Source organism: Mustela lutreola, chromosome 9, assembly GCF_030435805.1.
Source record: "Mustela lutreola isolate mMusLut2 chromosome 9, mMusLut2.pri, whole genome shotgun sequence".
Classification (NCBI taxonomy): Eukaryota; Metazoa; Chordata; class Mammalia; order Carnivora; family Mustelidae; genus Mustela; species Mustela lutreola.
The window spans coordinates 22128743-22153328 of NC_081298.1; the positions used below are offsets into that span (position 1 = coordinate 22128743).

Here is a 24586-nt window from a genome sequence, read left to right on the forward strand (position 1 = left end):
CCATTTCCTAAAGATGGACCTGTTTTCTATTAAGGAACTTCATCCCCATGAGTACAGAACTCTCCATGATAATGACAGAAACCCAATTTTATCCAGGCATGGTGAGGGGTTCAAAGGCAAGGCCAGAGCCTGCTATGTCACTGCCATTCTGTGAGCTCCTCCAGGGAACCAAGCTAGGATAACTATTCCCCGTCTCCATGAAAAGGATGACCAGAATGAAAGGATGAAAACACTTTCCTGAAACACTTTGATAAAATGTTTGAAAAAATTAGCATTACTCTGGAAATTAAAATTGTTCTAAGACACCTGTCCAGAGAGCTACTAATCACTATCCATTTAGTTAGTGTGTTGAATGTCTTTTATGGGACAGGTACCTTATGAATTGTTGAGGAAATAGGAAAGCAAAAAGAGGTCTTTGTCCTCACTGAGCTGTGGAATAATGGCAAATTAAACAAGTGAACACTCTAATAAATGAATAGTAATTAAAACTTGGGAAGGGGGGTTCCTGGCTGGCTCAATCAGTAGAGCATATGATTCTGGATCTCAGAGTTATGAGTTTGAGCCCCATGTCGGGTGTAGACATTACTTAAAAATAAAATCTAAAAACAAAACCAAACTTGGGAAGGAATGCAACAGCTTGCTGAGAAAAATAAAAATGGGGAAAGTTCCCAGGAGTGGCCTCCGGTGAAGCAACATTCAGAGCGCAATAAAAAGTGTGCCCTGACCAAGCTTCTTGCATGCCTTATCTTTTGGACCCAAATACTGGGTATTGGTATCCCCATTTTTTTTTCAGACGAGGAAATGGAGGCAAAGAGCAGGGAAATGGCTCAACAGCCAATCCCTCCAAAGACTCGCAAGTCATCCCTGTGGCGTACAGCTTCCCAATCATCTTACTTTGCCCTGTTGACACCAATAACTGTGTGCTCAGTGTCACCTTAGCTTGTTGTAAGCCGCCTCAGATTCCCCCTTGCCTACCTCTAACCTTAGTCACGGTTCCTTTCATGGTCCCTTGCCAATGTTATCCCAGGTCAGGAAATGGTTCTGAGTAGGTCATAGGAATGATGGCTGGGGGATGCAGAGAAATCTTCCCAGAGAAGGGTGGGATCCAGACAGGCTCCCAGGGGAAAGAGCAGTCCAGCCAGTGGCTGGGCCCCCATACAGGTAAAGGCCCAGAAACAGAGAACAGAGCATGGCTGGAGTATGGAAAAGTGGGCCCACCAGAGGAAACAGGGTCCAGCTGCTGAGATGAAATTCTTCAGAGACTGGTGGAGGGGCTGGAGCCTGGTCCTGCTGGGAGGGGGATCATTTGCTCTTGTCAGCAGGACTGAGCTGGGGAGGGAGAGGGTGTCTGGGGACCAGGGCCTCTGTGTCCATTGCAGCATCTCTTTCAGATTTCTCTTGGCCATGTACTTCCGAGTGTTCTGCTGAGGAACGATGGGAGGTCAACCCAGCAGAGGGAAAACCCTGCCAAGCCCCAGCTCGAGTCCCTCTGTCCAAGAACCGGGCCCTGTGCCCATGCAAGCAGGTAAGCTTCCCAGACACAGTAAGGCTGCTCAGCCCCAGACATTGCTGCCTCTGTGAGCCTTCCTGACCTGCCACTCCAGCACGGCTTCTGGTGTCAATGAGCACCTGCTGTATACCAGGACCTTCCCTGCGAACCATGCAGGCAGGGTCCCTGCTCTGGGGGAGCTTACATTTCAGCAGTCAGAATGTTGAACAACCAGATAAACTAGAAAATGTGGGAGAGTGACAGGTGTTAACCAGGAGGGTTTCACTCCTCCTCAGTCAGTTTATTGAGAAATTGAGCTGGCAACTCCAAGACCAACCCTAGTTCTAGCTCTCCAAAGGTACGTTGTTATAATAGCCTCTGGCTGTCTGTGGCCATTTAAATTCAAAGTGAAATTCATTAAAATGAAATTAAGTTAAATATGTAGCTACTCAGTCACACCAGTTGCATTTCAAGTGCTCAGTAGCCATATGTGGCTAGTGGCTACCTATTGGACAGCACAGTTACAGAACATTTCCTTCATCACAGAAAGTTCTATAGGATACAGTGTCTTTTTTTTTTTTTTAATTTATTTGACAGAAATCACAAGTAGGCAGAGAGGCAGGCAGAGAGAGAAGGGGAAGTGAAGCAGGCTCCCTGCTGAGCAGAGAGCCCGATGTGGAGCTCGATCCCAGGACCCTGAGATCATGACCAGAACCGAAGGCAAAGGCTTAACCCACTGAGCCACCCAGGTACCCCCACAGTGTCCCTGCTTATCCTGTGAAATACTGGAAGCAAAATTAGAGCTATGGTAGTTGGAAAAAATCAGGATCTATAATGCCTATGCTGAGCCTACGACTGTGGTTTTCAAGATAGTCCTAACTAAAAATGCCAGTTTTTAAGACAATTGGACAATCAAAATATCCTAGAAATTCTTTAATTTTTTTAAAGATTTTATTTATTTATTTGACAGACAGAGATCACAAGGAGGCAGAGAGGCAGGCAGAGAGAGAGAGGGGGAAGCAGGCTCCCCACTGAGCAGAGAGCCTGGTGGTGGGGCTCAATCCCAGGACCCTGAGATCATGACCTGAGCCGAAGGCAGAGGCTTTAACCCACTGAGCCACCCAGGCGCCCCAAATTCTATAATTTTGATATCGAAACTATAGGCCCAGTTTGTTTCTTGTTGCCCCAAATTACCCACAAATCCTTTCTCAAATCACATCCTGATTTGGGGTTTTGATGATGTATTCACGGTTTTCCGGCGAAAGAGAACCAGTAGGGTATGTGTACGTGGGTGTGTGTGTGTGTGTGTGTGTGTATAGACATAGAATTTATTTTAAGAAATTGGTTCATGCAACTGTGGGAGCTTGCAAGGCAAAAATCTGCTGGGCAGGCTGGCAGGCCAGAGGCCCAAGGAAGTTAATGCTACAGAATTCCAGGGTCAAGTCTGGAATTCCCTCTTCCTTGGCAGACCTCACTCTCTTTCTCTTAAGATCTTCCACTGACTTGGGGTGCCTGGGTGGCTCAGTAGGTAAAGCCTCTACCTTTGGCTCAGGCCATGATCTCAGGGTCCTGATCGAGCCCCGAATCAGGCTCTCTGCTCAGCAAGGAGCCAGCTTCCCCTCCTCTCTCTCTCTGCCTGCCTCTCTGCCTACTTGTGATCTCTCTGTCAAATAAATAAAATCTTAAAAAAAAAAAAAAATCAGGTATACTGGGGCACCTGGGTGGCTTACTCAGTTAAGTGTCTGCATTTGACTCAGGTAATGGTTTCTGAGTCCCAAGGATCCAGCCCCACAGTGGGTTCCCCACTCATTGGGGAATCTGCTTTTCCCTCTGACCCTCCCCCTCTTGTGCGCTCGCGCTCTCTCTCTCTCTCAAATAATAAATAAAATCTTTTTTTTTTTTTAAAGATTTTATTTATTTATCAGAGAGAGAGAGGGAGAGAGCGAGCACAGGCAGACAGAATGGCAGGCAGAGGCAGAGGGAGAAGCAGGCTCCCTGCCGAGCAAGGAGCCCGACGTGGGACTCAATCCCAGGACGCTGGGATCATGACCTGAGCCGAAGGCAGCTGCTTAACCAACTGAGCCACCCAGGCGTCCCAATAAATAAAATCTTAAAAAAAAAAAAAAAAGAAAAGAATCAGCTATACTGACAGGATAACATATTTTAAGATGTGGAAATACGGGGCACCTGGGTGGCTCAGTAGGTTAAAGCCTCTGCCTTTGCTCAGGGTCATGATCCCAGGGTCCTGGGGCTCTCTGCTCAGCAGGGAGCCTGCTTCCTCCTCTCTCTCTGCCTGCCTTTCTGCCTGCTTGTGATCTCTGTCTGTCTTTATTAATTTATCAAATAAATAAATAAAATCTTTATATTAAAAAAAAAAGATCTTCCACTGACTGAATGAGACCCATCCACATTATGGGAGGTAATTACCTTATTCAAAGTCCACTGACTTAAATTGTTATCTCATCTTAAAAACATCTTAACAGCAACATCTAGACATCTAGGCTGCTGTTAGACCTAGTATCTGGGTACTGTGGGCTAGCCATGTTGATACACAAAATTAACCATCACAGATTACAAACCACTCTAAACCAAGCAGCACTTTTAGGAGGAAGGACATGGACATACCCTTAAGCAGAACTGGGAGACTGTAGAGCCAGATATCTGGATGTCTGTGTTTGGGCAGAAACTATCCCCAGTCTGAAAACTTCCCTGTAATGGCTGGGGCCTCCTCCCCGTCCTCAGCCCTGCCCTAAGATATTCCTCTCTCTAATGCCAGCCTCCCACAGACATTAACACCCTAGGTGCTGTCCTTCTCCTGGTGGGGAGGCAGGTGCCTCCTTTTAGTCTCTCAGTCTGCAGGGAGCCTGGGGCCCACCAGGCCCTACAGGAAGAGACCTGGAAACCACACAGACCTCCCCCTCATTTCCTCTGAATCTAGCATAGGCTATGGCCCCAAAGCTGCTCTGAGTCATGGCCAGGCTGCTGAGGGGGCTGACTCCCAGCAGGTGCTCTGGGGGCTTTCCCTGCCAGTGAGACATGAGGGGAGCTGCGTTTCCTTCTCTGACAGGGTCCACGGGGGAGGGAAGGGCCTCTCTCTTGGTATGTCAACCCCTGAGCCCAGCAGGAACACAGATCTGGGGCAGCCCCTCCCATGAATCATTCATCCATCAGTCTTGCATCCATCTAGGATCTACCAAGTCTCTACCCCATACTGGGCCTTGTGCCAGGACCAGGGGGTATAGTAATGGACAAGATAGGCACAGTCCCTGCCTTCAGGGACAGTCAAGCCCCAAAGACAGGCTCTAAACCCATAATCAATTACAATTGTGTTCAATTTTGGTGACAGTGCATTTTAAGGGACTCTGATTAAGAGTGTGTGCTGAGAGACTCATCAGGAAGGCTTCACCAAGGAAGGGACATATTATCCAGGGTGTGAAAGATGAAGGCGAGTCAGCCAGGCAGATGGGTCCATCAGGGACAGCATATGCAGCCCAGGGGCAATATGGGGCTCAATGCCAAGGCTTCCAGGAGAAGAAGAGGTTGGGTCCTTCCAGGCCACTTGGCTTCACCATTGTTGAAGGAGGCTCTCCACAAGATTTGCTTACATTGTTATGCAGGCGTCAGGCATGTCCTGGCCCTGTGGGATGGCCCTGTGCAGCACACAGCTCTGAGGAGCTCCAGTCCAGAGTCACCACATAGATATGCACATGTGTCTGGGAGAACACATAGGAACCAGTCCCTTTCCAGGATCACAGTCTCATTCTTCCCGTGTCCACCTGGAGTACAGGCCCTTATACCACACAGTTCCAGCTCCAGGTCTGCCCCACTGATGCCCCCCATCTGCTCGGTCCTTGTCTGTCCATCTGTTCTCCTTCCCCTATCTCCTGAGGCATCTGTCTAGAGGGTATCACAGAGCCCTCTGAGGCCTTGGCCCCTTCAGGAGCATCTATGAGATAAACAGATAAACTTTTCGTGTTGACCTTGACTGTTTTTCATAGCTTGATGCATTGATGTGCTGACAAGTGTGTCTCTCTTTTCCCTTTGTTTCAGAGACCCCTACTGAAATGGGATAGAGGAAGGAGAGGGAGGGATGTGGGTGAAGTGAATCTCAGCAGCCTGTGGAGGCTGGGTTTTCCAGGATGAGAAGGCCTGGACAGGCATCAGGACGTCTAATCAGACTAGGCGGGCTGATCCCTGAGGTAGATGAGGGCATGAGCATCCTGTGCGGAGGGAGCCACTTGCCACCTACCATCCAATCTCAAAATTGTCTTCTTGGCCGCCATGTCCTTGGGACCAGTCCTGGCGTGATGGTGTGGTGTAGGGGGGGAACTTGGCATCCTCTAGCTCTGTGAATCCCTCTCTGAATGTCAGCATCCCAGGGAGTCTGGGCCTTTTTCGGAGAGGTGCTACCACTGTCTTGCCAAGTACCCCCAACCTGGGCCCATGAGTAGCCACAATGGTCACCCACCCCAACAGCGCCCCATGGGCAGAGGAATAGGGACTGGCATAGGAGCCATTCCTGGCACAGTGCCCTGTCCCACCTCAGTTGCCTTGCTGTGTGATGTGGTGACCAGAGAGGACTACCTCAGGAGCTTGAGAGGGCTGGAGTGATGTACCCAGTCAGACCCTGACATAGCAGCTGCTCAGTAAAGAATGGCAGGCATGAGGCCAGGACACTTGACTGGGCTGTACATACCTCTTAGGTGTCTACTCTGGGCCAGGCCTGGCAAAGCGGGCCCCTGGCACCCCACCTCTTCTTGGGGCAGCACGGACCTTCACTGGTCATTCTGGACAAACACCATGGGAGAGACATGCTACCCACATGCATGGCACTCTAAAGTTACAAAGCCTGTCCACATCTGTGATTTCACTGGCCCTTCCAGCAGCCCTCTTCCTCCCATGCTTACCCTGGACCTCAGCCCTAAATGTTAGTCCATTCAGTGTTCACATCATTAGAACTTCTAGAAACCACCTTCTAGAAACTGAGCTCCAAGATCTGTGCTGATACCTGCTTAGAGCTATACTTTTAAAGTTTGCTGAGCAGCAGAATCCTTTTATCAAGACCTTCTTGAACATCTCCATATAAAAAGCAATTGTAGCCAGGAGCCCCACTCCTCTTGCCACACCAACCCTTTCCCTGAGTGACCCCAAAAGATGTCTGGGCATCTGTAGGGCTCTTCAGAGGCCACTGGAAAATCTTCAAATACCAGGGTAGTCCTCCTGGGATCCCAGCAGACATGCTCCCCAGGGTGTTCATGGTTGGGTTGGTTGATGATGGAAAGCCCAGACTCCAGTAGACTTCACATGGAGAGGGGACTGGCCAAGAGAATGACCACCTCTGTCCCTCCATCCAGAGAGAAGCAGGGCCACAGCTGTGGCCCTGGGCACCTTCCCAGTAGGCGAGCACACGGAGCTGCCACTGAGCCTGGGGGATCCATTGACCATCATCTCTGAGTAAGTCCTGTCCCAGTCGGGGAAAGGTGGGGCGCTCTGCTTCCTTCCCCTGGCACCTGAAGATGCCCTCATGGGAGATGGGGCCCCTCCCTCCAGGAGAAAAGAGCATGGCCTTTGGCACTGAGCTCACACTTGGCCCTAATGGTGGGATCTAGGAAGCCTGACACACCTGTAGGGGGGAGCTGTGAGTGGTGGGCAGGGCCTTGCAGGGGGCCCCAGAATCCTGCTGTTTCCTGCCCAGGAGGTAGCAGCACTGGCCTGTGCAAGGAGACCTGGGAAACATAGGTGGGACAGACGGCCAGCTGCAGGAGCCAGCCTGGCAGGTCCTCAGGAATCCTAAATGAGCAGTTCCCCTCTCTTTTCTCTCTCCAGAGATGGAGACTGGTGGACAGTGGTATCAGATGCTTCAGGCACAGAATACAGCATTCCCAACAGTCACGTGGCCAAAATCTCCCACGGGTGAGTTCACACCCCACGCCCTGCCTTAGCAGAACTTCCTACTTTCTCTTCCCACAAGTGTGGTCCTTTATGGCCAGTCCTGCACTGAGCCAAACTGGGGATGGGAGAATCAGGCCCAGGCCCTGCCCTCAAGAAGAGCGAACTCAAGAAGAGCCTGCAAGACTCAGGACCCTGGAGGAGGGGGCTCAGGAAGGCCCCATAGAGACGTCCTCTGGGCTTTGGAGGGTGGCTGGGAGTTCAATGGGGGAGAGTGCTGAAAGGGAGCTTCTGCATGTGTCCTAAATGTCCTGAGGCAAGAAAATGAAGGGGTGGGGCCTCGCATCTTGGCAAGTCTGCCTTTCTAAGAGGGGCCTCACAGTAGGCAGGACATGGGGGATGCCATTGCTCGCCACCAGTGAGTGACAAAAGAAACCAACTTCAGAGCAAATTCTATGTCATGAGAGAGAAAGGAAGGGAACTGTCTTTTAGTGGGATCAACCTGCATAACACGGAGTCAGGCAGGTACTCTGTATGTGCTGTGATGGCCGCTCTTCTGTTCTGAGAGAAAGTACTGCTCCAGCACTGGATGATCTTCCTTTTCTGAGGCTTGCTGAATGTCTGGCTCTGATGAAATTAGCACAGGGCTCCCAAGACATGTGGACACCTCGCAGAATCCACTCACGTGGAGGTCATTGGCCGTGTGTTTCCTGCTCGCCTGGCCCCACTGGTCAGAGCTTTTGCATCCTCAATGCAGCACTAAAGTTGCATCCAAGGAGACACTGGTCACCTCCAAAAGTCCCCTTCCCTTGCCACTCCGTCTGCTTCCTCCGTGTTTACAAGTCCTATGAATGACTTGTTTTATTTACTATAAAACTAGGCTAAGTTTGCTGCTGGCACCAAGAGGGTCACAGCTTCTCTGGTTTATCTCCTTAGAATGAACTCAACCCTGACTCTAGCTTTGACTGTGGAATTTCACAGGATGACAGGGAGACAGCCATTTCCATAGAGCTGGCTTCTGTAGGTTTTCCTGGGGACTACAGGACTTTACTCTGGGGACGTTAGAAGGCTGTTGGACTAGTAAGCAAAAAATTCCTGCAAAACCACCCTGAACTTTCCATTGCAGTCAAGCCCTTCATGGACATATAGGTGAGGGATTAAGTGAAAGGACAAAAGAAAATAGGGGGCCAGAGGACTCAACAATCCAGCAGGAAAAGAAGCCCCGAGGAGTAGGTCACGAAGGTCTGTGCTTTGGGAGGCACATATGGTGATCGATATGTTGCATGATTTTTTCCAAGACTTTAGATTGTCTTGAGCATTCTGGTTCCAACATTTCTACCCACAAATAAGCTCCAGTGGGAGTTACATTTCACTGGTAATGAATGAATACATGTTCACCCGCATGCCTTCTGGCTGCAAAGTTAAATTTTAAAATGTTCAAAGAAAATATTTACTAAAATTAAACACATACACATAGGCAATTCTTGGAAAGGAGAGTTGGCTAGCATAGGGGTACGAGCTGGGCAGTGCTAGGAGTCTGTGATCATCCCCCCTTCTCCTGCCCTCCTCGCTACTTGGGAATGAGGTCTCCAGGCAGAAAAGGCCGGGGCTGACCCCATGAGGTTGTCCTCTGCAGCCTCTGGAGCCGGGACCAACACAAAGCTGGGGGGCCCTTAGAGACCAAAGTACAAGTGGAATTCTAAGGACCAGAGAGGGAGGAGGGGTTTGAGTAGTCTTGGCCCACCCACGCACAAGCTGACCTCTCTCTGTCCCTCCTGCAGGTGGCTGTATGAGGGTCTGAGCCGGGAGAAAGCTGAAGAACTGCTGTTGCTGCCTGGAAACTCTGGAGGTGCCTTTCTCATCCGGGAGAGCCAGACCAGGAGAGGTGGGTAAGCTCAGCCCTGGCTTGTCCTTGAAAACCAAGAGATAGCTTGGTGGTATAGGCAGGAGGTCAAATGTGAAGGGCTGGAGTACCTGGACTTGGAGTCAGGCAGTTTCATTGACCACTATGTTGCTGCCATGAAATCCCATTTCTAAAAGTAGGTGTGAATGGTCCACTGTGGGGATCCAGGCTCAGCCTACACTTTAGTAACTGGTTCTTATAATAGAATATGGTCACAGGATTTCCCTGCCCTGACCAGCAATGATTCCTCCCTCCCCAAGACACAACTTGGCAAAAAATTGTCAAGTTCATGAGGTCTCTATGCCCTCCCTGGGTCGCCAGCCAGAAAACTCAAAGTCAGCTCTTGATCTTTCTGCTGTATAGATGGGGAGGATGGGGAAACAAAGGCCTGAAGAGGGGTGGGGACATGTCACATTGCACATTCCTATGTGCCTTCTCCCATTTCGGGTACAGGACTTCCACAAACAAAACACAAAGCTAATAGAGTCTGTCTCTGATGCCCCTGTCTCCCTCCGAGCTGCTGCCCTGAGACCCTTATGGTGGGGCAGAGAAGGATGTTACACAAGTGGTGATGCTGATTTTTATGATGGACCCTTTAAGTGTCTTCAAACAACCCTGTGAGGATTGTAGTTCCACTGTCCGCATTTTACAGATGAGGAACCTGAGGCTTAGGGAGGAGAAATGATTTGCCGGGATAAATACAGCAATGAAGCTGGGATTCAAACCCAGCTGGGGTCCTCCTCACTTCAGATATCCAAGAAAGGCCCATGTATCACAATAATGGTGGAATTGCAAACTCAGTGGTAGACTAGTGGGGCAATACTCAGGAATGAGGACAGGTCTTCTGTGCTTGCCCTAATTGAACCAACCATGGTGGGTTGTCAGGGTCCTTTGCTCTCGGTCTCCCTCCTGGGGCCCCCTCTAGCACATCTTTGCCTCTCCTCCTCTTCTTTCAGAAGCTCACTGGGTTGACCTCTCCCCTCTCCTGCTACTTTACAGACAGCATTACCATCCCCCCTACACCCAAAGGCGGGCTGGGGCTGGGGGCTGGCCTGAGTGCAGGCTATAAACAGGAAACCGCAGCAGTGGAGCTGACTGGGGCAGGGGTGCTGCGAACCAGGCCCCAGGGAGCTTGAGAAGCCACAGGAAGTGCTCTCTGCTCAACTGCCCCATACCCCCGCTTCTTTGGTCTGGTTCAGCCACAACCACATAGTGACCAGCACTTACTGCCCCTTCTTAAGAAGGCACATGTACAAGAGGAACTGGCTGGGAAATAAAGGAGGAAGCAGAAAACGATCTTTAAAGATCCATAAACGGGGCACATGGTTGGCTCAGTCGGTTAAGCGTCTGCCTTCAGCTCAGGTCATGATCCCAAAGCCCAGCATTGGGCTCCCTGATCAGCTGTGAGTCTGTTTCTCCCTCTTCCTCTGCCCCTCCACCTGCTTGTGCTTACACACATGCAAGTGCACTCTCTCTCTCAAAGAAATAAGTAAAAGCTTTTTTATTTTTTTTTAATTTATTTTTTTTAAAGGTAACTTTAAAAAAATTTTTTTTAAAGATTTTATTTATTTATTTGACAGACAGAGATCACAAGTAGGCAGGGAGGCAGGCAGAGAGAGAGAGGGAAGCAGGCTCCCCACTGAGCAGGGAGCCCGATGCAGGGCTCAATCCCAGGACCCTGAGATCATGACCTGAGCCGAAGGCAGAGGCTTAACCCACTGAGCCACCCAGGTGCCCTGCTTCTTTATTTTTTTAAAGATTTTATGTATTTATTTGACAGAGACACAGCAAGAGAGAGAACATAAGCAGGAGGAGGGGGAGAGGGAGAAGCAGGCTCCCTACCGTGCAGGGAGCCCGATGCGGGGCTTGATCCCAGGACTCTGGGATCATGACCTGAGACAAAGGCAGGTGCTTAATGACTGAGCCACACAGTACCCCACAAATAAGTAAAATCTTTAAAAAAAATATTAAAGATCCATAAATATACACAAGATTGCTGGGATTAAGATTAGATTTGAGGGACGCCTGGGTGGCTCAGTTGGTTAAGCAGCTGCCTTCGGCTCAGGTCATGATCCCAGCGTCCTGGGATCGAGTCCCACATCGGGCTCCTTGCTCAGCAGGGAGCCTGCTTCTCCCTCTGCCTCTGCCTGCCATTCTGTCTGCCTGTGCTCGCTCTCTCCCCCTCTCTATCTCTGATAAATAAATAAAATCTTTAAAAAAAAAAAAAAAAGATTAGATTTGACTCGGGGCGCCTGGGTGTCTCAGTGGGTTGGGCCTCTGCCTTCGGCTCGGGTCGTGATCCCAGGGTCCTGGGATCGAGCCCCGGGTCCGGCTCTCTGCTCAGTGGGGAGCCTGCTTCCTCCTCTCTCTCTGCCTGCCTCTCTGCCTACTTGTGATCTCTGTCTGTCAAATAAATAAATAAAATCTTTAAAAAAATAAAAATAAAAATAAAAAAATGAAAAATAAAAAGATTAGATTTGACTCTTAGCTTCCCCATAGCCAACCCCAAAAGGGGGTAGATCAGAATGCAGTTCTCATTATCACAAAAGGAAGAGATTTGTCAGTTCTACAGGAAAGGAAATAGTTTCCCCAGTACTAATTTCTAATCTCTCATCTGAGTCTTCTTTTAGGACAGTATTTGTCAAGCTGCACGTTAAAACCTGCATCAGTTTAGTTCAGTGGTTATAGAGCAGTGGGTCTCAAATCCAGGTGGCCATCAGAATCACCCAGAGGGCTTAAAACAAAGAACTGGCCACACACCCAGATTTCTTATTTGGTGGGTCTTGGGCAGGGCCTGAGAATTTACATTTCAAACAAGTTTGCAGGTTATGCTGCTGCCGTGGGGACCACACTTTAAGAACCACTGATCTGGGGGCATCCGGATGGCTGTCAGTTAAGTGTCTGACTCTCGGTTTTGGCTCAGGTCATGATCTCAGGGTGGTGCGATTGACTCAATGTCCAGCTCTGTGCTCAGCGCAGAGTCAGCTTGAGAGTCTCTCTCTCCCCCTCCCCCCTGCTCCTCCTCCCCCTGCTCCCTCTTTCTCTCAAATAAATAAATTAAAAGAATAATATAATTAAAGAAAAAGAACCACTGATCTGGGGGCACCAGGCTGGCTCAGTTGGTAGAGCATATGATTCCTGATTTCATGGTTGTGAGTTTGAGCACCATGTTGGGCAGAGATTACTTAAAAAAAAAAAAAAAAAAAGTGCCCATCTAGACCTTGGCTTCAAGTTGGAATCATCTGGGGAGCTTTATAAATTACTAATGCCTGCACCCAACTCCCAGAGTTTCTGGGGCTTGAACCCACAATCCTCATGGGGCTCTAATCCACAACCCAGATCAAGATCAAGACCTGAGCCAAGACCAAGAGTCAGATGCTTGGGCCACGTGGGTGGCTTATTTGGTTGGGCATCTGCCTTTGGTTCAGGTCATGGTCCCAGGGTCCTGGGATACAGTCCCGCATCATGCTCCTTGTTCAGCAGGGAGTCTGCTTCTCCCTCTTCCTGCCTCTTCCCCTGCTTGTACTCTTTCTGTCAAATGAAAAAATAAAATCTTGGGCGCCTGGGTGGCTCAGTGGGTTAAGCCGCTGCCTTCGGCTCAGGTCATGATCTCAGGGTCCTGGGATCGAGTCCCGCATCGGGCTCTCTGCTCCGCAGGGAGCCTGCTTCCCTCTCTCTCTCTCTGTCTGCCTCTCCATCTACTTGTGATTTCTCTGTCAAATAAATAAATAAAATCTTTAAAAAAAAAAAAAAAATCTTTGGGAAAAAAAAAAAAGAGTCAGATGCTTAACTGACTGAACCACCCAGGCACCCCTGAGTTTCCGATTTAATTGGTCAGGGCTGTAAGCTTGGCCCTAGAAGATATAAAAGTTCCCTTGGTGATTCTGATATGCAGCCTGGGTTGCGACCCCTTCATTTGGTGGATATGGACCAGGGAGCGTTTGAAGTGCAGAACATTCCAGGTGCATCACTGGGGTTGGGAGGAATATTGTTTCATCCTATTTTTGTTTTAGGTAATTTTTAAAAGATTGTATTTATTTTAACAATGAGGTTTTTGTTTTTGTTTTGTTTTTAAGATTTTGTGTATTTTAGAGAAAGAGCATGAGCAGGGAGAGGTGCAGAGGGGGAGGGAAAGAACCTCAAGCAAAGCACAACAAGTGGTTCAATCTCACAACCCTGAGATCATGACCTGAACAGAAACCAAGAGTCAGATGCTTAACTGACTGAGCCACCCAGGTGCCCCTAATTCTTTTTAAAGATTATTTATTTATTTTAGAGATCGAGTGAGAGTGCGTACAAGAGTGGGGAGGGGCAGAGGGAGAGAGAGAATCCTCAGACTTCCCACTCAGCACAGAGCCCAACGCAGGTCTTGATCCAGGACGCTGAGATCATGACCTGAGCCAAAATCAAGAGTGGGGCACTTAACTGACTGAATCAGCCAGTAAAGTAAAGTAAATCAGTCAGTAAAATTACCTGACTTAGGTAATTTTAAGTGTGTCCTAGGTCGCAGTGTAAAATTTCATACTGTGGTTTGTAGCCCAAAAAAGTTTGGTGGCGCCTGGGTGGCTTAGTTTGTTAAGCATCTGACTCTTGATCTCAGCTCAGGTCTTGATCTCAGGGTCATGAGTTCAAGCCTAGTGTTGGACTCCATGCTGGTTGTGGAACCTACATTAAAAAAGAAAAAAAAAAAATGTTTGGCACTGCAGCTCTATGGGACCTGGGGAACGTCATAGAACGCTAGTTCTCAAACTAGTTCTCAGACTCAGAATTGTCCGGGAAAGACTCTTGGGTCCCTTTCAAAAGGGATTGGGCTCAGAGGTCAGAAATCTGCTTCCTTCACAAGGTCTCTGGATGGTTCTTATGTTCTTTTATGTTTGAAAACACAGTTCCATTCTAGGGAAACCAGAATTAAGTAGTAAGAGACATTTTTTTTTTTTACAGTTACATAATGCATCTTGTTGTATGTAATACTAATTAATTAGTGATTGAGTGAATGCATTCAGAATCACCTTTTCTTTTCACCAATGTCCAAATATACCTCTGGGAAGGGAATTCTGCTGGGGAATTTGAGTCTGTGTGTAGACTGAGGAGGAAGGCCTGGGGCCTGTGAGCTCCCAAGAAGCCTACTCAGAGTTGCCAGGGAGGGGAAGACCTCTCTATCTTCCCTAGGGTCCCTCTGGCATATCTATTTATGTCCTAAGCCTGAAGGAAGTCATGGCAGAGCCTGTATCAGGCCCCAAACCTTGGTCTGTGAAGGGACACTGACGACTTTGTGGAGATCATAGGATTGCTCCAAAGGTCAGCAGCAAGGCCAAGTCCTCACAGCATTACCCCTCACCTCCCTGCTGTCCTACTGCATCTCTGTTCTTTGGTGGGTGCTTTAAGAAAGACTGATGATCAGGCCATGCTTCCCTCTCCTACAGAACAGAGGCTTAACCCACTGAGCCACTTCTGTCCATTATGTCATCTTGGAAGCACTTGTTGAACATTTCTTCTGAGTCAGGCCTGTTAAGTCATGGCTCTTGTCCTCAGGCTGCAGACGGTGGAAAGTCCAAGGCTATCAACTTCTCAGAGGCCTTAGCAGAGAAAGGTCAGGAGGGTCCTCTAGGCCCATCTCCCACACACAGCTTCCAATCAGTCCTTCATACCACTGTGGACCCTACCCCACCTCCTAGTATCATCATTAGAACAGCAGGGGAAACATGGTACCTCGCCCCAGAGTCCCTGCAGGCCAAGATGAGACATAGGCTATGGAACTGGAACTTTCTGGAATCCAGGACATTGTACCTTCTCTGCCTTTTCCCCAGTGTGTCTCCCTCCAACCCCTGTACCCAGCCACAGCTCCTACCATTCCTTCCCGGAGCCTCTCTTCTGGCTCACTGCCCACCAGAACGTTCTGTGAATAAACCTTCTTCTTTCCACTGCTGCTTCCTTGCACACACTCCTCCCTCAATCTTGGAAAGACCTATCCTCCATTCTTCCACTTGAACTCACACTCACCCTTCATGACCCATTTCGATGTATTTCCCCAGGCTATTTGCCACCCTTTGCTCTCAGACCACTTTTGTAACTACTGTAAACTTAGTTCTTAAAAGAAAAAACAAAAACAAAAAAACTGGGGTATGTGGTTTAAGAGCACAAGAGCTAAATATTTGAAATGGGGACCATAAAGGAAAATTCCAGTGTGGGAAGTATGGTCAGGACCGCACTTCCTTCCCAGAGTACAAAGATCTAATTATGTCTGTCAGGCCTTGTGCAGGGCGTGTAGCCAGTGCTCAAGGGATGTATACTGAATAATGAATGAGTGAATGAGTGCATGAAAATACAATGGGGGAGGGGAGAGGATGAAGATCTGGGGAAGACTTTCCCCAATACCACATGTTCACAGACGGGAGAGGTGTGCAAATAGTAAAACATTCCCCCAAACTGCTTGTAATCACGGCTCTGTCCGGCATTTATCCCAGAGATTCACTCACTCATTCACTCATTCATTCATTCATTCAACAAATGGCTCTTGTGTGGTGACTCTGTGCCTACTATTGTTGTAAGCAGTGGGGATTCAACGATATAAAAAGCAAAATCCTTGTCCACAAACCAGCTGGCAAAATGGACAGCGAACACATAAATAAGGACGTGTCTGGTCATGGTAAGTGCCACATGGAAACAAGAAAGCTGCCTAAGAGGGGCAGGGTCACGGGACATGTGCAAGTGTACAAAGGCCTGCAATAGATGCATCCTCAGCAGGGACAGGTGTGCTGGGAGTCAGCAATCGAGGTCGCTGGGAGTCAGGTTGGGCTGGGGACTTTGGTTCTCAGCAGGGGAGTGACATGAACTGATCCCTCCACAGCTTCAAAGAGAGGATTTGGGGTTGGGGTGATGAGGAGGAAACCGGAAGCCACTTGGGACATTGTTGCAGGTTCTGTCGAGTGAGAGTGGTCGGGTTCTGGATATATTCTGAATATAGCCAGTAGGGTTTGCTGTCGGGCGGTATGTGAGCTGGGAGAGAAGGGAAGCAGTGAGCCTGACTCACTGTGAGGATGAGAGCTTAGTAATAGATGCACAGCACTGCTGTTTTCTGAGATGGGCAGATGGAGGAAGGATACATCAGAACCATCCTTCAGGAGGCTCACGGTTGGTTGTGTGTGTTCTGGGGTGAGGGATAGGGCTGAGGGACAGGCGATGGCAGAGCAGGACTCTTGGTGCCACAGAAGCACTGCTGCCTGGGCAAGTAAGAGCTGGACCTTCTCTCCTGCAGGGAAGGTCTTCTAGAAGGAGGCTGAGCAGAACTGAGTTGTGAAGGGAAGACTGGTGGTTACTCAGATGGAAGGGTCTTCCCTACGAAAGGAACAGTGTGAGCAAAGGACCATAGGCCTGATACAGTTTATTGGGTGTTTGCTGCATGCCAGACGTTCCTAAAATATTTCCCTTGCTTCACCACTTGAATCCTTGTGCTGATCTGATGACATGGTGAGAATTGTTATCTCCCTTTACAAGTGAAGAAACAGATCCAAGAAGTCAAATAATGTGCCTGGAGACACAGCTAGTAAGCATGGGGCAACAGGGGTGTTCTAGCATGTGGTTGTGTGTGGGATTTGAACCCAGGGAGTCTGAGTTAAAGTGGAGATGTCCTGGCACTGGGAGAGAGCGGAGGTATTTGGGACTGGATGGAGCAGTGAGAAGGAACTCAGGATACCAGCCCAAGGCTGGTCACAGATGGCATTGGTAGGTGACCTGTCTCCACAGTGGGGTTGTCAACCCCACATGGGGTTCATGGAACTTATCCCTGAGCGTACCAGCTAGCTACTCAGTGTGGTGCCCTTCCCAGTTTTAGCAACTGTGGAGACAGTGAGCAGCATGGGGTGGCTGTAGAACCACACAGGGGATATGGGGACTTAGTCACTTAGTTCAGCTGGCTTGCTTGGCCTTCAGGGCTTATTTTCAGATAAATTAGCTCTTTCCCAACCACAGAGCTATTTCAGAGCCACAGCTCAGCTCCAGAAGAAACTTTTTTTTTTTTTTTGAAGATTTTATTTATTTGACAGAGGGAGAGAGATCACAAGTAGGCAGAGAGGCAGGCAGAGAAAGGAGGAAGCAGGCTCCCCACTGAGCAGAGAGCCCGATGCGGGGCTCGATCCCAGGACCCTAGGATCATGACCTAAGCTGAAGGCAGAGGCTTAACCCACTGAGCCACCCAGGCTCCCCAATACTTTTTTTTTTTGAATTAAGTAATCTCTACACCTAAGGTGGGGGTCAAACTCACAACCCTGAGATCAAAACTCATATACTTTACTACTGTCTGAGCTACCCAGGCCCAAGTAGAGATTCTTCTTAAAGGTACAAAAGTCAAGGAGCCGTCAGAGTCAGGGAGAGAACAAGGAAAAGGAAGCATGAATCCTACTCCAAACTTCCCAATGTATATTGATTTTATATACTATAGCCTTGCTAAATTTACTTATTAATCCTAGTAGGTTTTTAGAGATTACTTAGGACTTTCTACATATGTAATCACATTATCTGTAAATACAATTTGCTTGTTTTCCAACCTATATGCCTTTAATCTCTTTTCTTGCCTTATTGTACTAGGACCTCTAGTACAATGAATAAAGGGGTTAGAATGTTCTTGTTCTTTGTTCCCAATGTTGGGAGGAAAAATTCAGTCTTTCTTATTAAGTATGATATTATTAACTATATTAGATATTAACTATAGATGCTTCACAGATACTCTATGTCAGGTTGAAAGTAGTCTTCTGTGGTAGGCAGAATAATATCCCCCCAACCCCAAGATGTCTTGGTCCTAATCTCTGGAACTGGTGAATATATTACCTTTCATTGCAAAAGGGAGTTTGTAGATGTGACTAAGTTGAGGATGCTGAGATGGGGGGATTGTCACAAATTATTCGGATGAGCCCAATGAAATCCCAAGGGTCTTTATAAGAGAGAGGCAGGAAGATCAGAGTTCGAAAGAGATTGAGATGAACGTTATGCTGTTGGCTTTAAAGATGGAGAAAGGGCCATGAGCTAAGGGATGTAGGTGGCTTCTAGGAATTGGAAAAGCAAAAAATGGATTATCCTCAAGGGCTCACAGAAGAAACACAAGCTTGCTGACACCTTGATTTTAGTTCAGTGAAATCCATTTCAGTTTTATGATCTCCAGAATGATAAGATAATAGATTCATGTTATTTTGAGACACTGAATTTGTTGTAATTTGTTATAGCAGAAAAAGGAAACTATTCCACCTTCTATTTGTAGTTTTGTGGTTGTTTTTTTTATCAGGATGAGTGTTGAATTTTGTCAAATGATTTTTCTACATTTCTTCAGGTGATCATGGTTTTTCCTCCTTTATTGTATTTATATAGTGAATGTTCCTTTTTTTTTTTTTTTTAAGATTTTATTTATTTATTTGACAGACAGAGATCACAAGTAGGCAGAGAGGCAGGCAGAGAGAGAGGAAGGGAAGCAGGCTCCCCGCCGAGCAAAGAGCCTGATGCAGGGCTTCATCCCAGGACCCTGAGATCATGACCCGAGCCGAAGGCAGAGGCTCAACCCACTGAGCCACCCAGGTGCCCCCCTTTTTTGATGTTCCTTTTTTCTTTTTAAGATTTTATTTATTTGGGGGCACCTGGGTGGCTCAGTCCATTAAGCATCTGCCTTCTGCTTGGGTCATGGTCCCAGGGTTCTGGGATCGAGCCCTGCGTCCAGAGCCCTGCTCAGTGGGGAGCTTGCCTCTCCCTCTTCTTGTTGCTCCTCCTGTTTGTACTGTCTCTGTCAAATAAATAAATAAAATCTTAAAAAATATATTTTATTTATTTGACAGAGAGAGAGTGAGAGAGCATAAGCAGGGAGAGTGGCCAAGGGAGAGGGAGAAGCAGACTCCCTACTGAGTATGTCCCAGTGTTAGAGAATGTCTAAGGGGCCCCAGTATTCCCTTTAGAAAATATTTTTAGTTAAACAATGAAAATACAAAAATGTGTGAGCTCAGCTAAATCAATAAAGTTACATTTGTAGCTTTACTTAATTATTCTTTTAAAGTAATCTCTATGACCAATGTGGAGTTTGAACTCACGATTGGACTACTGACTGAGCCAGCCAGGAGCCCCCATTTGTAGCTTTAAATGCTTACATTTCAAGAAAAGAAAGAAAGAATAAAAGAAACTTTATAAAATAAAGTTTCTATCTTAAGAAGCTAGAAAGAGGGGCGTCTGGGTGGCTCAGTGGGTTAAAGCCTCTGCCTTCGGCTCAGGTCATGATCCCAGGATCCTGGGATGGAGCCTCGCATCGGGCTCTCTGCTTGGCGGGGAGCCTACTTCCTCCTCTCTCTCTGCCTGCCTCTCTGCCTACTTGTGATCTCTGTCTGTCAAATAAATAAATAAAATCTTTAAATTAAAAAAAGAAGAAGAAGCTAGAAAGAGGGCCAACTGGGTGGCTTAGTTCTTAGGTGTCTGCCTCTGGCTTGGGTCACGATCCCAGCAGCCTGGGATCGAGCCCTGTATTAGGCTCCCAGCTCAGTGGGGAGCCTGTTCCTCCCTCTCCAGCTCCCCTGTGCTTGTGTTCCCTCTCTCACCATCTCTCTGTCACAAATAAATAAAATCTTAAAAAAGAAAAGCTAGAAAGAGAAGAATAAATTTAGATGGAAGGGATGAAATAAAGATTAAAGCAAAAATAAATGGAAAAAAAAAATAGGGGCGCCTGGGTGGTTCAGTTGGTTGGGTGTCTGCCTTTGTCTTGGGTCATGATCTAAGTCCTGGGATCGAGCCCTGCGTTGGGCTTTCTGCTCTGCAGGAAGTCTGCTTCTTTCTCTCCTTCTGCCTACCTCTCTCCTTGCTTATGATCTTTCAATCTCTGTCAAATAAATAAATAAATAAATAAATAAATAAATAAAATCTAAAAAAAATAGAGAAAAGTCAGTTATCCCAAAAGATTGATAAAATTGATAAACCTCATGGCTGTTTGGCTGGCTCAGTTTGTAGAGCATGTGACTCTTGATCTCAGGGTCATGAATTCGAACCCCGTGTTGGGCACAGAGATTACTTTAAAAAAATGATAAATCTTGGGATGCCTGGGTGACTAAACAAAACTAATTAAGAAAAAAACAATATATTACCAATATCAGGAATGAAGAGGGACATCACTACAGATCCTACACACATTAAATGAATAATAAGGGCATATTATAAGCAACTTTATTCCAATAAATTCTACAACTTGGATGAAATGGACAAATTCCTTAAAAGACAGAAATCACCAAAACTGATATAAAAAATATAAATTTGAATAGCCCTATATCTATTACCTAAATAGAATTCATAATTTTAAAACTTCCTGCAAAGAAGACCCTGGGTCCAGATTGCTTTGCTAGTTAGTTCTATCAAACATTTAATGAGGGGTTTCGGGGTAACTCTGTTGGTTAAGTGTCTGCCTTTGGCTCAAGTCATGATCCCAGGGTCCTGGGATCAAGTCCCACACTGGGCTCCCTGCTCAGCAGGGAGTCTGCTTCTCCCTCTCCCTCTGCCCCTCCTCCCCCACTCGTGCTCTCTTTCTCAAGTAAATAAAATCTTAAAAAAAAATTTAAAGAAGACAAAAACACAATTTTACATAAACTTTTTAAAATATTTATTTATTTAAGATTTCATTTATTTATTTGACAGAGAGAGACAGCAAGAAGGGGAACACAAGGGCGCCTGGGTGGCTCAGTGGGTTAAGCCGCTGCCTTCGGCTCAGGTCATGATCTCAGGGTCCTGGGATCGAGTCCCGCATCGGGCTCTCTGCTCAGCAGGGAGCCTGCTTCCTCCTCTCTCTGCCTGCCTCTCTGCTTACTTGTAATTTCTCTCTGTCAAATAAATAAATAAAATCTTTAAAAAAAAAAAAAAAAAAAAAAAAAAAAAAGAAGGGGAACACAAGCAGGGGTTAGTGGGAGAGGGAGAAGCAGGCTTCCTGCCGAGCAAGGAACCCAATGTGGGGCTCGATCCCAGGACCCTGGGACCACAACCTGAGCAGCCGAAGGCCGACACTTAACGACTGAGCCATCCAGGTGCCCCTGAAAATATATATATTTCTTAAAAAATGACTGTTAATAAAAAGGGATGCCCAGGGATGCCTAGGTGGCTGTTGGTTGACCATTTGACCCTTGGTTTCAGCTCAGGTCATGATGTCAGGGTCATGAGATCAAGTCCCACATTGTGTTTCATGCTCGTCAGGGAGTTTGCTTGAGATTCTTTCTTTCTCTCCCTCTGCCCTCCTGCCTCCCTCTCTAAAATAAATAAATCTTTTTTTTTTTTTTTAAGATTTTGTTTATTTATTTGACAGAGACACCATGAGGGAGGGAACACAAGCAGAAGGAGTGGGAGAGGGAGAAAGCAGGCTTCCTGCTGAGCAGGGAGCCTGATATGGGGCTCAACCCCAGGACCCTGGGAACATGGCCTAAGCCAAAGGCAGACACTAAACTACTAAAACAAATAAATCTTTTTTAAAAAGTGTGTCCCTAAACCAAATAAATCTTTTTTTAAAAGTGTGCCTGGCTGGCTCAGTTGGTAGAGCATGTGGCTCTTGATGTCAGAGTACTGAATTCCAGCCTCATGCTGGGTGTAGAGTTTACTTAAAAAAAAAAAAAAAAAGTCAAGGGGCGCCTGGGTGGCTCAGTGGGTTAAAGCCTCTGCCTTCGGCTCAGGTCATGATCCCAGGGTCCTGGGATCGAGCCCCACATCGGGCTCTCTGCTCGGCGGAGAGCCTGCTTCCTCCTCTCTCTCTGCCTGCCTCTCTGCCTACTTGTAATCTCTGTCTGTCAAATAAATAAATAAAATCTTAAAAAAAAAAAAAAAAGTCAAGGGGCGCCTGGGTGGCTCAGTGGGTTAAGGCCTCTGCCTTTGGCTCAGGTCATGGTCCCGGGGTCTTGGGATCGAGCCCCGCATCGGGCTCTCTGCTGAACGGGGAGCCTGCTTCCTCCTCTCTCTCTCTCTGCCTACTTGTGATCTGTCAAATAAATAAATAAAATCTTTTTTTAAAAATGTCAAATATATTTCCTAATTTTTCTTGTGATTTCTTCTTCGATTTCTGGGTTATTCCTACGTATTTGGGGATTTTCCAGATATTTTGCTATTAATTTATTAATTCTGTTGTGGTCAAATAATATAACTATTTCTTTTAAGATTTCATTTATTTGAGGGAGAGAAGGAGCAGGGGCAGAGGGAGAGGAAGAAGCAGATTCACTGCCAAGCAGGGAGCCCAATTTGGGGCTTGATCCCAGAACTCCGTGATCATGACCTGAACTGAAGGCACTCAACTGACTGAGACATCCAGGTGCCTCCATAACTTTTTTCTTTAAAATATTTATTTATTTATTAGAGAGAGAGAGAGAGAGGCAGTGCGCAGGGAGGGGCAAAGGGAGAGGTAGAGAAGTGGACTCTGCTAGGCGCTGAGCCTGATGCGGGGTTGTATCTTACAACCCTGAGATCATGACCTGTGCTGAAATAAGTCAAGAGTCAGACACTTGGGGCGCCTGGGTGGCTCAGTCATTAAGCATCTGCCTTCAGCTCAGGACATGTTCCCAGGGTCCTGGCATTGAGCCCCACATGGGGTGCCCTGCTTGGCGGGAAGCCTGCTTTTCCCTCTCCCACTCCTCCTGCTTATATTCCCTTTCTAGCTGTGTCTCTGTCAAATAAATAAAATCTTAAAAAAAAAAAAAAAAGACACTTAACTGACTGCCCCCCAGGTACCCCAAGAATATAACTATTGATTTTAATCCTTTCAAATTTCTGTGTTTGTGGTCCAGTCTATAGTCTATCTTGAATATTCCATGTACACCTAAAAGAAAATGTGTACTGTTGTTGGTCCCATGTTCTATGTTAATGAAGTAAAATTGGTTGATCGTATTGTTCAAGTCTTCTATATCCGTAATGATTTTTAGTCCCATCAAGTACTGAGAGAGGAGTGTTGAAATTTTCAATTATAATCATGGATATCTATTTCTTCTGTTAGTTCTGTCAGTTTTGCTTCATATATTTTGAATCTCTGCATTTGTATGTAATTGAGTGCATACAAATTCAAGATTTTTAATATATATATATATATATATATATCCATCTTATCTCTGTTAATACTCTTGGTCTTGCATTTTACTTTGCCTGATTAAAAAAATTTTTTAAATAGATTTTGTTTATTTGGCAGAGAGCGAGAGGGAACACAAGTAGGGTGAGTGGGAGAGGAAACAGGCTTCCTGCCGAGCAGGGAGTCCAATGATGCGAAGCCTGGGCTTGATCCCAGGATCCTGGGATCATGACCTGAGCTGAAAACAAATGCTTAATGACTGAGCCACCCAGGCGCCCCTTACTTTGCCTTACTGTGCTATTAATGTAACTACTCCAGCTTTCCTATGATTGTTTCATGATACATCTTTTTCCATCTTTTTTTTTTTTTTAAGATTTTTATTTATTTATTTGACAGATAGAGATCACAAGTAGGCAGAGAGGCAGGCAGAGAAAGAGGGGGAGGCAGGCTCCCTGAAAGCCCGATGTGGGGCTTGATCCCAGGACCCTGGGATCATGACCTGAGCTGAAGGCAGAGGCTTTAACCCACTGAGCCACCCAGGTGCCCCTTTTTCCATCTTTTTACTTTTAGCCTGTTTTATTATTCAAAGTGTGTTTATCAGATATTTGGGCCTTGCTTTTTAAAATCCAATTTGAACTTTGGAGTCATGCTGAATATCTACTTCTCTGACTTGCTATTTCTGTGCATTTTTAAGATTTTTCTATGCTTATGTGTGTAGTGGTTATTAACTTATCCTGGTCTACAGTATTACTGTTCTGAGGCAGGCATACAGGCTGTTTGTAGTTTCGGACTTTTCCAAACAAAGCTGCTTGGAATATTCTCGCTCTTGTATTTCTAAGGTAACATGCTGGGATGAAACTGCTGGTTGTGAGGTGCATGTTTAATTAGTTAATGATAACTCTTTCCAAAGTGGCTGGTAATTATTTATCTTAACATCAGCACAGTAAGAGTTCCTCAACTTCAGCACATCCTTGCTGATCTACTGACAACTTTTCACATTCTAACACTTCTGGCCACTTGAGTCTATAATAGCCACCATTTAATATTCACATAAACTGTGCCCAGCCCTGTCCTGCGTACTGTGTGAATGATCTCATTTCATCCTCACAAAAGTCCTATCAATTAAGAATGTGTGGGCACTTATGGCCAAGAGAGCAAGTCTTCATCCTTCCCCTATCGGCTTCCCTTCTGTCTGGGCCTGGTGACCATCTCATGTCTTTCTTCTCCCAACTTGGGTTGGGGGTGGGTCCCAGCAGGGCCTCAG

The 24586-nt window shown here is 46.8% G+C and overlaps 1 protein-coding gene across 2 annotated transcripts in view; it reads left to right on the plus strand.

Moving 5' to 3' along the window:
* Positions 1 to 24586, plus strand: part of SLA2 (Src like adaptor 2) — a 30727-nt gene that overhangs the window by 2033 nt on the left and 4108 nt on the right. For both annotated transcript variants that reach the window (XM_059133307.1, XM_059133306.1), the window contains exons 2-5: positions 1392 to 1525; positions 6844 to 6943; positions 7316 to 7402; positions 9160 to 9263. In XM_059133307.1, the coding sequence (XP_058989290.1) occupies positions 1435 to 1525; positions 6844 to 6943; positions 7316 to 7402; positions 9160 to 9263 (382 nt within the window). In that variant the 5' untranslated portion in view covers positions 1392 to 1434. The remainder of the gene's footprint in view (positions 1 to 1391; positions 1526 to 6843; positions 6944 to 7315; positions 7403 to 9159; positions 9264 to 24586) is intronic.